The sequence below is a fragment of the Astyanax mexicanus genome, chromosome 11 (genome assembly GCF_023375975.1).
Source record: "Astyanax mexicanus isolate ESR-SI-001 chromosome 11, AstMex3_surface, whole genome shotgun sequence".
NCBI classification, from domain to species: domain Eukaryota; kingdom Metazoa; phylum Chordata; class Actinopteri; order Characiformes; family Acestrorhamphidae; genus Astyanax; species Astyanax mexicanus.
Genome location: NC_064418.1, coordinates 28,351,898 through 28,366,484, shown reverse-complemented (window position 1 = coordinate 28,366,484; position 14,587 = coordinate 28,351,898). Strand labels below are relative to the sequence as shown.

At 39.3% G+C, this 14,587-nt stretch overlaps 1 protein-coding gene across 1 annotated transcript; it reads right to left on the bottom strand.

Moving 5' to 3' along the window:
* Nucleotides 1-4,065: 4,065 nt before the first annotated feature.
* lacc1 (laccase (multicopper oxidoreductase) domain containing 1) lies at nucleotides 4,066-14,319 on the bottom strand. Its single transcript, XM_022668568.2, has 5 exons — nucleotides 13,389-14,319; nucleotides 11,515-11,693; nucleotides 10,278-10,443; nucleotides 8,065-8,290; nucleotides 4,066-6,975 (listed from the first exon to the last, which is right to left on the bottom strand). The coding sequence occupies exons 1-5, from the start codon at nucleotides 13,915-13,917 to the stop codon at nucleotides 6,777-6,779; spliced, it is 1,299 nt and encodes a 432-aa protein (XP_022524289.2). The 5' UTR covers nucleotides 13,918-14,319; the 3' UTR covers nucleotides 4,066-6,776.
* Nucleotides 14,320-14,587: the final 268 nt, after the last annotated feature.

Here is a 14,587-nt window from a genome sequence, read left to right as displayed (position 1 = left end):
AACCCTGCTACATTCCAAGACGCCCGGATCTGGAACTTCATTGACGTGTGTTTGCGGGACGAAGCTCCCCATCCCGCGATGGGCCTGGCTGTCTAAGGCTGACGTGGTTTCGGCTTTCAAAATCCTCCCTCTCCATCCTGACTCCTGGCGCCTTTTCAGAGTCCGTTTTTCAGTTCACCTTGCTTTCGGGTGCAAAGTAACCCCAAGCTTCGACTCCTTTGCTAAGGCGCTCTGCTGGATTTGCTTTTCTTCTACGCCAACGCAGCTTCCAGCTCTTTTGATGTTAAGCTATTCACAGATGCCGCTCCTTCCTCTGGTCGCTTCTGCTTGGCCGGAGAACTTCATGTGCTCCGCCGCGCGATTCTTCTGCGCTCTCTGGACTTATATGCGGTCCTCGTCGCTGCCCTCCTTTGGGGACATGAATGGTCAGGAAAATCAATTTTACTCCATTCAGACAATCTCGCCGCGGTCCACATCAACAAAAGTCGATCAAAATCGCTAGACATAATGCCTTTTTTCCGTCGCCTCACTTGGCACTCCATTAAGCATCAGTTTATAATTAAAGCTGTCCACATCCCAGGTTTATCCAACTCTATTGCTGACTCTCTTTCTCGCTTTCAATTCCAGAAATTCAGATCCTTGGCTCCGCATGCAGACTGCAACCCAACGCCGGTACCTCCATTTTCACTAACTACACTACACCTAATCCCCGTCTGAACGAACTAATCCTCCAAGCACAACAAACCATCCTTTCAGCCGTTTCCCCACAGACACTCTCTACTTACTGGTCAAGCTGGAAAGCATACAAAAATTTCCACTCCACACATAATATATCTTTCCCTTCTCATCATCCATCCGTAATAGCAGCTTATATTACTTTCATTCACACTCAACATTCAGCCCGTTCCTCATCACTCAGAGTCCATCTGGCAGCTATCAATTTTTTCACTAAACTAATTACTGGCATACCACACCCTTCCTCTAATCACCCTCAAATTTCCCTTCTCCTGAAAGGAATCCAAAAATCAGAAACTCCATCCTCACACGAACGAGCTCCCATCTCACCAGAAATCCTCCATCGTTGCATTCAAACCCTCCGATCAGGCTTTTACCCTCCGACAACATCCTCCACGCTCCAATCGCTATTTCTCCTGGCATACTTCGGATTCCTCAGATGCTCAGAATTCACTTCACTAAAAAATCTCCCTCAACTCCTTTTCATACCCCCTCATATCAGATCTCAGCATCCTGGACTCGGATACTCTCACCTTTAAAATCAAGCAAAGCAAAACTGACCAACTTGGCAAAACCACGACTCCATCTGTTTAAACTTGACTCACCCCTCAGCCCGTGCGAACCACTCGTCCACCACCTAAATCTCCGGCTCTCTCAACAAGCTTCGGATACTCTGTTCACTACGGAATCTGGTAGTATAATCACAAGGCACTGGTTCCACACACATTTCCGCCGTATCCTTTCAGTCAACGGTTACTCACCAGACCAATTCTCCGCCCACTCATTCCGCATCGGTGCAGCATCCAACGCCTCCAGACAAGGAATCCCCGAGCACGTCATCAAGCTTCTCGGACGGTGGTCTTCTCAGGCGTACCACTTATACATCCGTTCCAAACCAGACGATTTGAGACAGGCTCATCTCAAACTAGCTTCATTGTAAGCTCCATATTTTGGGGATATAACTGCACGCTTCTTCAGCACGCAGTTCAGAACTCCAGCCCAAATTTCCCCGAGTTCCCTCCCCTTTTTTCTTCCTCCTTTTCTACTTCTATAAGGCGTGGTCCGCACTTAGCAAAATGATGTTATGTAATAACAAAAGTTTGGGAGAAGGACCACGCCCGAACTCTACGTTCTAACTCCACCCCGTATCAATCAACCGTCCTATAAATACCTCCCCTAACTAACTACCTCTCGTGACGAAAACTTCGCAACCCACCTCCTCCCCAACAACCCCCTTTTTTCTACTCTTCCACTTCTCATTGAATAAAAAGGGGGGGATATAACTGCACGCTTCTTCAGCACGCAGTTCAGAACTCCAGCCCAAATTTCCCCGAGTTCCCTCCCCTTTTTTCTTCCTCCTTTTCTACTTCTATAAGGCGTGGTCCGCACTTAGCAAATGTGATTTTTCTTGAGCCAATCCTTTGTTGCCTTTGCTGTATGTTTAGGGTCGTTATCATGTTGGAAGACCCAACCACGGCCCATTTTCAGATCCCTGGCAGAGGGGAGGAGGTTGTCCCTCAGGATTGTGCGGTACATTGTGCGGCTCCATCCATCTTCCCAGTGATGCGGTGAAGTAGCCCTGTACCCTTGGCAGAGAAACACCCCCAAAACATTATGCTTCCACCTCCATGCTTGACGGTGGGCACAGTGTTCTTGGGGTCATAGGCAGCATTTTTCTTCCTCCACACATGGCGGGTGGAGTTGAGGCCAAAAAGTTCAATTTTGGTCTCGTCTGACCACAAAACCTTCTCCAAATAACTTGGTTCATCTTTCAAATGATCATTGGCATACTTGAGGCGCACCTCCACATGTGCTCTCTTCAGCAGGGGTACCTTTCGGGCACTGCAGGATGTGAATCCATTGTTGCGCAAAGTGTTGCCAATTGTTTCCTTGCAAACTGTGGTCCCAGCTGCCTTCAGGTCATTTGCTAACTCCTGCCGAGTGGTTGCAGGAAGATTTCTGACCGTTCTCAGCATCATTGCCACCCCTCGAGGCGAAATCTTCTTTGGAGCACCGGGCCGAGGTCTGTTGATTGTCATGTTATACTCTTTAAACTTTCTGATAATTGCACCAATAGTTGTTACTTTCACATCCAACACCTTACTAATCTTTTTGTAGCCCATTCCAGCTTTGTGAAGGTCAACAATTCTGACTCTGAGGTCCTGTGACAGCTCTTTGGTTTTACCCATGTTGGAGACTTGAAATCTGTGTGATCTGTCTGATTCTGTGGACAGGTGTTTTTCACACAAGTGATTAGTGAGAACAGGTGGCTTCAGGTCAGGTAACAAGTTGATTGGGAGTGTCTAACTGGTCTGTAAAAGCCAGAACTGCTAATGAATACTAAGGGATCAAATACTTATTTCACTCCATGAAATACAAATCAATTAATATATATTCCTTAGATTTATTTTCTGGATTTTCTTTTTAATATTCTGTCTCTCCATGTAAGAATACATCTACCATTAAAAGTATAGAATGATCATGTCTTTATTAGTGGGCCAACGAAGAAAATCAACAAGGGATCAAATACTTCTTGGACTCACTGTATGTATACATAGAAGCCACATGCAGTAGTATAACCTTTGGTGAAAAACATTAAACCCATCCTAATATTAATTGGATGCGAGTTCATTTATTTTACTTTTAGAAGATCAGTACAGTATAGATAAGATATGCTAAGATATATTACCTCCCATCATCATTATTCACATCATTTCGAGTTTTTAATCAATATGAGAACCTTTAGGAATCTTCCTGACCTTCATGAGCAACACAGAGCAAATGGCCCTTCATAGGAAATCAATAGGATCAGTCTCTAGAGTACAGTCAGAGTCGTACAGGTTTTTAAACATCAGCCTCTATTTCCACCTGATGGCCAGCCTGACATCACTATCGGGTCCGGCTGCTCGACTCTCTCATCAGTGTGGATTTAGCTGCTCTGGAACTTTCTGGCTGAATCTTGCTTCACAGTGAATCAGCAGAGGCCAGCAGAAGGCCCAATCACACACAGTCACCACAGCCTTCATCACTGCCAATCACCAGGATGGCAGCCTTCCAGCCAAAGGGCAGAACGCTCGAATGCTAGATAAACAAAACATCCCGCTGGAGTTTCAGATTTTATTGGCATTCCACTTGTGTTATCTTTTTTTCATGAGCATTATATATACTGCATAAAGTTTATACAAAATCCTGAATAGTAATGTAAATATTTGCCCATCGATATGTCCAGAGAGAGGCTCCAGAACATTCCTTCCCATGTACTTTAACTACAAACATGTCTGCCTGGAGCTGCCCCTTTCTTTATTTTTTTTTTCAATCAAGGTAAACCTATTTTTATTCTTTCTATACATTTTATTATTAATTCACACACAACAGCATTCAAACAGTTTATATGGTGCATTAGCATAAGCAAATAATCCTTTTTAATAAGATTTAATTAATTCCTTAAATTCATTCCTTAAAACTCAGGAACTACACTACACCATTAAGGCAGTGCAAAGCCCAAAACAACAATCTGCAGGCTTCAATCACTTTTCCATCCCATAATCTTACAAATTTGCAATGCAAATTAAAGCACTGCAAATAAGCTGACAGGGCCAGTCTGCCTATCCTCTTACAACTGAGCTATATTCCTGTTTGTCCAGCAAACACTTTCTTAATTATCAAGCTTTTAGACCTACTTAATTACAAGACATTTCTTTCATAACATCACCTGTGACATAATCCAATGTGCACAGCTTTTCATATTCAATTGTAAACAAAACTTAAAACATAAACACAATGCAACAAAGAATTCACAGAAAATTATATTCAAGTAAAAGTATTGTTATCAGAACTTAATTTACTTAACAAAATGTAAAGTATATCTCAATTACGGCCAGGCAACAATAAAATTTCAATATACAGCTCTAGAAAAAATTAAGAGACCACTTCAGTTTCTGAAACTTTCAGTTTCTCTGTTCTCTATTTATAGGTATATGTTTAAGTAAAATGAACATTGCTGTTTTGTTCTATAAATTACGTACAACATTCCTCCCAAATTCTAAATAAAAAAAATTGTTATTTAGAGCATTTATTTGCAGAAAATTAGAAATAATAAATTAAGATGCAGAGCTTTTAGATCTTAAATAATGCAAAGAAAACAAGTTCATAATCATAAAGTTCTGGTGGAATAACCCTGATTTTTTTTCACAGTTTTCATGCATCTTGACACGTTCTCCTCCACCAGTCTTACACACTGCTTTTGGATAACTTTATGCCACTCCTGATGTAAAAATTCAAGCAGTTCAGCTTGATTTAATGGCTTGTGATCATTCATCTTCCTCTTGATTATATTTCAGAGGTTTTCAATTTGGTAAAATAAAGTGGTCTCTTGTTTTTCTTCCAAAGCTGTATATTACAATAAAAACAATTGCATTAAATGTGATATCATTTCTCTTATATTCCAAAATACATTATTTACAGCATCTGTCAGCACTGGCTAATATTCAGCACAGAGTGCATAACACAAACTGACATTAATCTTTAATTAAAAGTTTGTTAGTACAGACCGGTTTTGTACACACCATTTTTCAAAGTTTTTGCGTGGCTTTTATATTGTTTGTGATATTGAAATTATCTCATATTGACTGAAACTACAAAATATATTGTAATATAAAAATATTTCCATATTTCCAGCTCTAATCTAAAACCATCTTAACTTCAGTTGAGTACATGTAAACTACCCATCTCCACTTTATAAACATCATTAAAATCACGTTGATGCTCCACTGACTTCTAATAGGGAAAAAAGCACTGCTGTATAGCTATATAGCTGCAGTATGTAACTCTGGTGTAACGGATAGAACATTACTTGTGAGAACTGTATAAAGTTGCGTAATCTCTTCATGAACATCACGTTGACGTGAAATTTTGTAATTTCACTACATTACTACACTAAATGTCAGTCCATATGCTTCCACAGTTCTGTATCTTTCAGCTTGTCCAGAAATGCATGTGTAGGCGTATCCTTCTTGTATGGTGTTTCAAAGTGCAAATTCCATTTTTACCTGAGAAGTGAAATGAACCATGTATAGAAACATGCTTGGAAAAGTGGGTTACTATAAAAGCTAATGCACCTGTGTATTAAAAGCTAGACCTGATAGGATAGTTCTGGAAAGTGACTGCTTAGCAGCATTGAAGCCTTTGTATCCTGTAAATTTCTGTATTTTTCACACTATAAGGCAACCAACTTCTATTTTCTGGTCTATTTTTATACATAAGGCACACTCGATTATAAGGCGTATTTTAAGAGACATTATAAGGAACTTATAATTCAGCAGGTCTCGCCGCTAAGTGGTGGTGGGGGGAAGCTAACTAAGTTAAGTAAAGTTAAGCTAAAACAAAACTGTAATAAAAAAAAATGACTTTCATTGCTTATTTCAACTGTTTATTTGGGTGAGTAAAGCATTTCTGTTTATTTACAGTAAGCTTAGATCACCGAAATTCTCCAGTACTAAAGCTGGAGCTATTACATTAGCATTAGCAACTAACAGCTCCAGCATTGCTAGCCGGGGGTTAGGAGCAGGCTACAGGCTGATAATACTCACCTTTGAGCGGGAAAATAGCAAGCGCGGTAGGCAGGTAATACTAATGCTGCACCAGTAATGCTAGCTGGAGATAGCAGCAGGCTTCAGGCTGATAATAATACTACCCTTTGAACAGGGAAATAGCGAGCGCAGTAAGCGGTTAATGCTAATGCTACTAATATGAACTAATATGAAACTTCTGTATAACACTGCTATTTGCCTTTACTGCTCCTTACAACCTGACAGGTGAAATTCATATACAAGATAAACTGGCGAGTTTTGGGAAAATTAAAGGGTTTTAAGTTCGCCTTACACTGCAAAAAATACGATATTTCTTTCATTGGAAGATAAACCCTATAAATGTTCAGAATTCTGAATTTAAATAAAAAAAAAAAAAACCTCCCTTTATGTCCTACATGCATCAGTAAACTGCTTTAGTGCTTTAGTTCTTCAGCTAAACAACCAGTTTACATCTTAGTGATCATGTTGTATACGTTCATGGGACTCTTTGATCCACAGAAAGCCGATCTGAGTGCCAAAGTTGAGTCCATCTCGAACATGGGAGAAAAAGGAGTCAGGGTGGCAGGAAGTGCACAGAGTGAGGTTGGGTTGGTCTGTCACTGTGTTGTCTTGGATGTGCTCTGGGAGGATCCCACCTTTCTCTAGAAGGACCCTGAAAAAAAAACATTTAATTAAGGAAAAGTATTTTCAGTAACATTACATACAAAAAAGAAAGTTCATACGAATGTTAATTCTAAAAAAAACATCCCTTTATGCCAGTGACATTCAGATAATCAAAGAAACTACACTGCCTGGCCAAAAAAAAAGCTTGGATTGCAGCTCCCATCCGCTGTGGCATTGTTTCGATAAGCTTCTGCAAAGCTTCTCCAGCACATCCCAAAGATTCTCAATGAGGTTCAGGTCTGGTGTGGTGGCCAATCCATGTGTGATAATGGTTATCTCATGCTCCCTGACTCACTCTTTCACAATTCCAACTCCATGAATCCTGACATTGTCATTTTGGAATATGCCAGTGCCATCAGGGAAGAAAAATAAATCCATTGATGGAATAACCTGGTCTGTATTCAGTATATTCAGGTAGTCAGCTGACCTCATTCTTTAAGCACATACTGTTGCTGAACCTAGACCTGACCAACTGCAGCAACCCCACATCATTTGCACTTTTTAGCCCAGGCAGTGTACTTAGGGTTATTAGTACAGGTACAACTAAAGACTCACTATGTGGATAAACATATTTGGACATCATTAATCATTAAAATCAGGTGTTTAATTGCAACAGGGGAAAGAAAATCTATGTAATGTTAATACACAGTTACAACAAACCAGGTGGTATAATTTCTTTACTTCTTCCAAGATATTTCACCATCAACTGTGAGTGTTTTTTATTGAAAATGGAAGCATTTAGGAGATCCACAAAAATATAGAGTTAGTGCTGAGACACAGCAAAAGGAGCTATTAGAGCCGAAAGGGGAGGATCTCTTCATATAATGCCTATAGACATAGGATAGATTGTTCTAAAAGCTCTTGTAGGTAACACATAAAGGTGTCCCAATCCTTTTTTTCCATTTAGTGTATTTGAGCTCATAACTGCTGTTGTGACATTTACTTGCAGTCATCCAACTGGTTTTAGAAAATTGCACAATCAATATGAGAAACTGCCTTTGATTAAAATCAATAAGATTGATCTACAAAGCACATAATCACATAATGCACAGCTTCAAAGCTCAACCTTTATTAGTACCTGGTGGCAAGCCGGATATCGACATAAGGCCTGGGTGAGTCCATGTTTCTGACACAGTCAGGATGGATGGCCTGAAACTCTCTGGCTGAGTGTGGTTCCATAGTGAAACAGCAGGGCCCAACAGACGGACCGATCACAGCCACTATGTTAACGAGCTTGCTGCCAAACTCCAGCACCATGGCATTCACTGTTGCCATGGCAATTCCCATGAGGGTACCCTTCCAGCCTGCAAAGAGAAGAGAGAAGACAAAAAAGCATCATATTCCAGTTCGAGTTTCACTACAATTTAGTGGTGGCCAGTGGTTTATACAGTTTCTTTGATTTTACCAAATTGAAAACCGCTGGGATATAATCAAGAGGAAGATGAAGGATCACAAGCCACAAGTTTTGCACCAGGACTGGCATACCATTATCCAAAATCAGTGTGTAAGACTAGTGGAGGAAAACATGCCAAGATGCATGAACACTGTGATTAAAATCCTTGTTTTCTTTGCATTATCTGAGGTCTGAAAGCTCTGCATCTTTTTTTGTTATTTCAGCCATTTCTCATTTTCTGCAAATAAATGCTCTAAATTACAATATTTTTATTTGGAATTTGGGAGAAATGTTGTCTGTAGTTTATAGAATAAAACAACAATGTTCATTTTACTCAAACATATACCTATGAATAGCAAAATCAGAGAAACTGATTCAGAAACTGAAGTGGTTTCTGAATTTTGTCCAGAGCATGCTTAGAACAAAATGCATTTAAATACCTTTCCTCTTCAGCAAATGGTCAATAAAACTCTTATCAAAACTGATGAAACAATGACTTTAAAAAGGATGTTAATACTTTCCCAAACCTCACCAGCCCCAATTTCTACACACAGTACAATACAACCAAAAAAAACAGCTCATGAATGACTAAATTACTTTTTTATTTTCCCTGAAGAAAAATAATCCCAGCTGTAGCATCTCAAACTAATCAAACTCACAGGGCACTGTGATTCTTCCCTCAGCTTGATTTCTGCACACTGTCAATCAATGTTTTGTCTTGTTTAAAACACTGAAGGCATTGTCTTTTTGGGATACTTTCCTGAATGCCAAGAATAAAAAGAAAACATTTCTCATCGTCAGAACAATCCAAACTCTGCCCTCTTATTGTTCCTTTCTGTGGTTGTGGGTTTCTAAACACAATGTTTTAAATGTAAATAAACTGTTCTGCTTCCTGAATGGTTTCGTGGAGTTCTTTGCAAAATGAGAATTTTTATATTTACAACGAAAAGATGTTCTTAGTAATTCTGCAGTGGATTGCTGCCACAAAACAGCAGTTTAAGGTGTTTAAGGTAATTACCACAGTTAATTATATTGTATCTATTAACTGTAACTCTCATTGAATCATAATTGGAAGCTTAATACAAAGGGTGTGGATCAAACTTCTTAAAACAGCACTGCTTTGCATTGACATGCCCCCTCCCCAAACAGAGCATATTTTTAGCCCGCCTTCATTAAGCTTACAGCGCTAAAGCAAAGCAGATTTTTATTTTGGAGACCTGTTTTATTGGTTAGTATAATGTTTCAACAGTAAAGCTGTGGTTCATGTATTTTTTTAGAATACAACTCAGCTACTCCACTGCATGAGAGCTGTCAATCATTACATTCAAGCTCGATTCAATTGAATTCAATTTAGCAGAAAATTTTTTTAAATAGTTTTTTTAACTATTTTCTGAGGCTAATAAAAACAAATCCAGTATTAGCACAGAAACAACAGACATTTAAAATCAGACACTGTTAATGGAAAGACAGCTTAGAAGATAATTGAGATGGAGAATTAGCTGTTTTGCCACTTAAATATATACAGATGTGTTGAGATACACATAATACTGCAACCAGCTACCACAGGCGCTTGACCTGTGAGTACTTTACTTTTAAGGAATGATGCACCGTCCATGTTTTCTATGGTCATTTGTCTAGTCTAATAGTTCTATTAGTTAGAAAGATAAAAATGAGTATCTACACAAATAGCAGGAGTTTACTTTTTTTAAGAATACTGCTGCAAGTGGGTAAATCACAAAATAACTCTATAAATAAAGATCATATTCCCTTATGTAAGATCCCCCTGTAAAGACTGAGGCTGCACAGAAGAGCATGTAATCATGAAAGCAACTCCTCTCCACTTAATGATGCATATGGGAGCATAAAGGCATGAGAGAAAGAGGAGGAAGTTAAGTCACCTGCATGCGCTGCTCCGATGACCTTTGCCACAGGATCTGTGAAGAGTAGTGGCATACAGTCAGCTCCTGGTGCTGCTATGACAACTCCTGGCTGATTGGTCACGATCCCGTCATAGCTCTCGGGCGCAGGCTTGCTCATTACCCACACATCACTGGCATGGTTGACCTAATGGGCAAAAGAAGGACCTCAAATCCTGCACCAAAAACACGGCTCTCGCGGTCACAAACAAAAAACACTGAGGTAGGCAAACCTGTCAGACTTATTTTAGGTAACAGTCCATGTTACACAACGTCAAGTGGGCTAGATCGATTTTGTGTGGAACAGCATAGCATCGAAGCTGGCTAATGACAAATGTCATGATGTAATATCAAATAGGATAAATATCATAATATCATAGCACACTGTAGATTAAGTGGCTCCTCTTACAGCCTCTGTCAGAACTATGATATGAAGGTATTAAATAAAAAAATCTTTTCAGGGCTTCGAGTGGTCCAGCGGGCTAAGCGCTGCCAATATGATCATGAGATCACCGGTTCGAATCCTGTTTATGTAGCTTGCCATCATCTACCGGAGCCCAGAGAGAGCACAATTGCCTAGGTGGGTAGGTGGTGCTCTTTCCCCTCATTACTCTAATGAGTGACGTCGATCAACACAAGGCGTCTGTGAGCTGATGTATTAAAACTGAGTCGCTGCATCAGCAGCAGTTCAAAAAGAGGTGGTGGCTAACTTCACATGTATTGGAGGATGTGCTAGTCTTCACCCTCCTGGTATTGGGGCATCACTTGGGGTGCATCACTTGGGTCAAGAATAAAACTATAAAAATAAAAAATAAAATGTTTTGCCTGCATGGTTCACAGACTGTTTGAACACTGCTGGCCATCATCTGAAGAATCATCACTGAAGAACATCGGGTCCTATCTTAATGAGGCGGCAGTGAGAATTACTGCAACTGACATTCAGTACATTTCACACAGTGCGGAACATAAACTGTGGCAAACTGTGTAAATATTAATTTATACATCGCAGTAAAATTGATTACTTGACTAGTGAGCCAGTGAGCCAGCTCTCCACTCAACCTGATCTCCAGTCAGTTTTACCGTTTGGAAACCTCCCAGAAACTAGAAAGATTTTATTTAATTTTTTTGTATTTTTATTGTATTTCTTTTTAACAATGCAATGCTCTACAGATTTGTTAATCAAACAAAAGTCTGTATCAGTCAGTGGCAGTAGGTCTACCTTGGCGAGGTGAAACTGGTGAGGCTCAAAGCCAGCCTGAAGTCCGAGGCGTCGGAGGTTTTCAGCCACCACAGCAGTGGAGTCTCTGCGCCGGGAACTGCTGAACAGGTTCAGGGAGCTCAAGGTGCTGATGGAGGAGATGCCTCCTGTTCTTTTTGTAAAACCATGGGAAAAGCAGTCTGTAGAATTAGAAATAGAATGAGTCTGTAGAATGAGAAAAAACGTTATACTGTATTTTTGTGGTTTTAGCTGTAGCTGTACATTAGTATAGAATGTTTGGTTTATGCAAAACATTTGGTAAACATTTACTGTATGCTCTTTAAAGAAGAACAAGAATCTTAAATCATTCTTATATCTAAATGTACTGTATTTTTATTATTATTATTAATATTATTATTATTATTATTATTATTATTGTATATACACCCAGGTGCAAATAGCTTGTGCCTACAAAAAAATCACTATATTTTTTTTATATATAAGAAATTGAAAGAAAATTATTATAATTTACAAATAAGAACTTTAGTCAGAAAGCACCAATTAAAATGATCTGCAAGCTATTGTTTCCTTTACATTTAAAAGTCTAGTTTCAAAAAATTAGAATATTTTTGAAAATTGTTTATTTATTTCAAAATGTGAAATTCATTATATAGGTGTATTACACACAGAGTGATCTGTTTTAAGTGTTTAATTTTTTATTGTTGATGATTATGACAGCCAATGCAAAACCAAAAATCAGTGTCTCAGAAAATTAGAATATTATATAAGACCAATTGGTACTTTTGGCAGTGTGGGCAGTGTGTCACGTCCTGTTGGAAAATGAAATCCACATCTCCATAAAAGTCCTCAAGCAGCTTGGATTGTGTGCTTCACCACTCTTCCTCCGCACATGGAGAGCCATGTAATCTGCTAGTGTTGGTCCACTGTGTTATATCAAGTTTAAAGTCAGTGCAGTGTTTTCACAGAAAATCTTACAGCACTTCATGCTTCCCTCTGCTGACAACCTTTATGGAGATGTAGATTTTATTTTCCAGCAGGACTTGGCACACTGCCGACACTGCCAAAAGTACCAATAGGTCTTACATAATATGCTAATTTTCTGAGTTACTGATTTATGGGTTTTCATTGGCTGTAAGTCATAATCATCAATGATAAAAAAACAACTAAAACAGATTACTCTGTGTGTAATACACCTATATAACGAGTTTCACATTTTAAACTGAATTACTGAAAGTAATTTTCAATAACATTCAAAATCTTTGAGACTAGACTTTAAAATGTAATGGAAACTATAGCTTGCAGATTATATTAATTGGTGCAGTCTGACTGAAGTCTCTCATGTATTTAAAAATATTGATTTTTTTTATGCACAAGCTATTTGCACCTGGGTGTAAAAAAGCAAGAAACATTACAAATAAAATAGAATACAATGTATTAATAAAAATGAATATAAGAAATAATAATAATAATAATAATAATAATAATTTTCTAATTTTCTGAGATACTGTAAGCCATAATCATCAACAATAAAAGAAATAAACGCTTTGAATATACATTCATATAATATATGAGTTTCACATTTTGAACTAAATTACTGAAATAAAAAACCTATAAAGTTATATATATATATATATATATATATATATATATATATATATATATATATATATATATATATATATATATATATGTGTGTGTGTGTGTGTGTGTGTGTGTGTGTGTAAATAGTAAGGTGCTTCATTACATGCAGCTTTTATATTAAACACAGTGACATAACGTCTGTGTATTTCAGTTTAAAACAAAGGGTGGGGGTACAAACTAGAAATGGGATATGAGGCTTTAATTTTATCATAATTAAAAATGTGTACATTTACCTGAGATTAGTGGAGATTTCAGAATGGTAATTTCTCCCTTCACCGCTGGGAGGCGCTGCAGAAACGTGGTAATTTCGTCCTTGACCTCAGTGATCTGAGAGCAGGTAGAGGAGGGGTGACCGAGGGGACAGGGGGGCAGGTCATCGAACACATCAGTGCGGTAGTGGAAGCTGTAGAGGGGGGTGAAGAGGAGCTGCTCGTACACCTGCAGGACCTCCTGTCTGCGGCTGCAGGTCAGCACCTCCACATCCGTGACCTCCAGACTGTCCACAGCCTGTTTAAATGAGTGAATGGATGAAGCTGCGCTGGGGTTCATTAGGACACGTGCTGCTCCACTGTTTACACTGACCAGTCTGTCCATGAGAGCCCCCTGAGAGAGACCCCCCGCCTCCTGCTGGAGCAGGAGATACACCGGCTCCTTCACATCCTCCCCGATGACCTGCTGCAACCTGCTGACACGCTGCTCCATACACACAGCGTACTGAGAGCAGGCGGGGTGATACAGGTCCACCAGAATCACTTTAGCCATTTAGACAAACCCTTTAGATTATTTAGGCTGTTTACGCCAAGAAACAAACCAGAGTTAGCCCGATATAAGGCTAAAAATCCTCTCAGAAAAACTCCTGAATCAGCAGAACATCAGCACGCACACTCAGCACTCTTCTCTGTAGCGATACTTAACTTTACTATATTTAGTGAGTTAGCTTCAGGCTAGGCTAGCGCAGCACTCCCTCTGTTACTCGCTCTGTTTGCGGGTTGTTTCCTCTCCTCTGCAGCGCAGGACTCGTCTGCTCTATCTCTCTGATTTCACATCGTATTTTAAAGCCTCAGAAAAGTGGAAATTCTCCTGTAGCGGTGTGTGAAAACACTGTAAAAAACACACACTTCCTGCACGAGTCTCCGCCCACACTGGAAATTCCTATCAGAAGAAGCAGAACATGAAGTGCTGCTATCGTTAGCCCCAGCCTCACTCTGCAGCTCAACTGCAGCCAGCTGACTCAGTAAACATTAACTAACCTACATATTTTATCATAGATAATGTTATTGTGTCTCTAAACAAGTTACATTTTTTAATTTGTGTTTTTAGTTTCTTTGGGACTTTGGTTTTGCAGCGCCTGTTGGTTTTAATTGAGTTGTTTTGGGTCTTTTTCAGCACTTTTAGCTTACAAAAAGTGGTGGTGTAATACTGTTCACAGGAG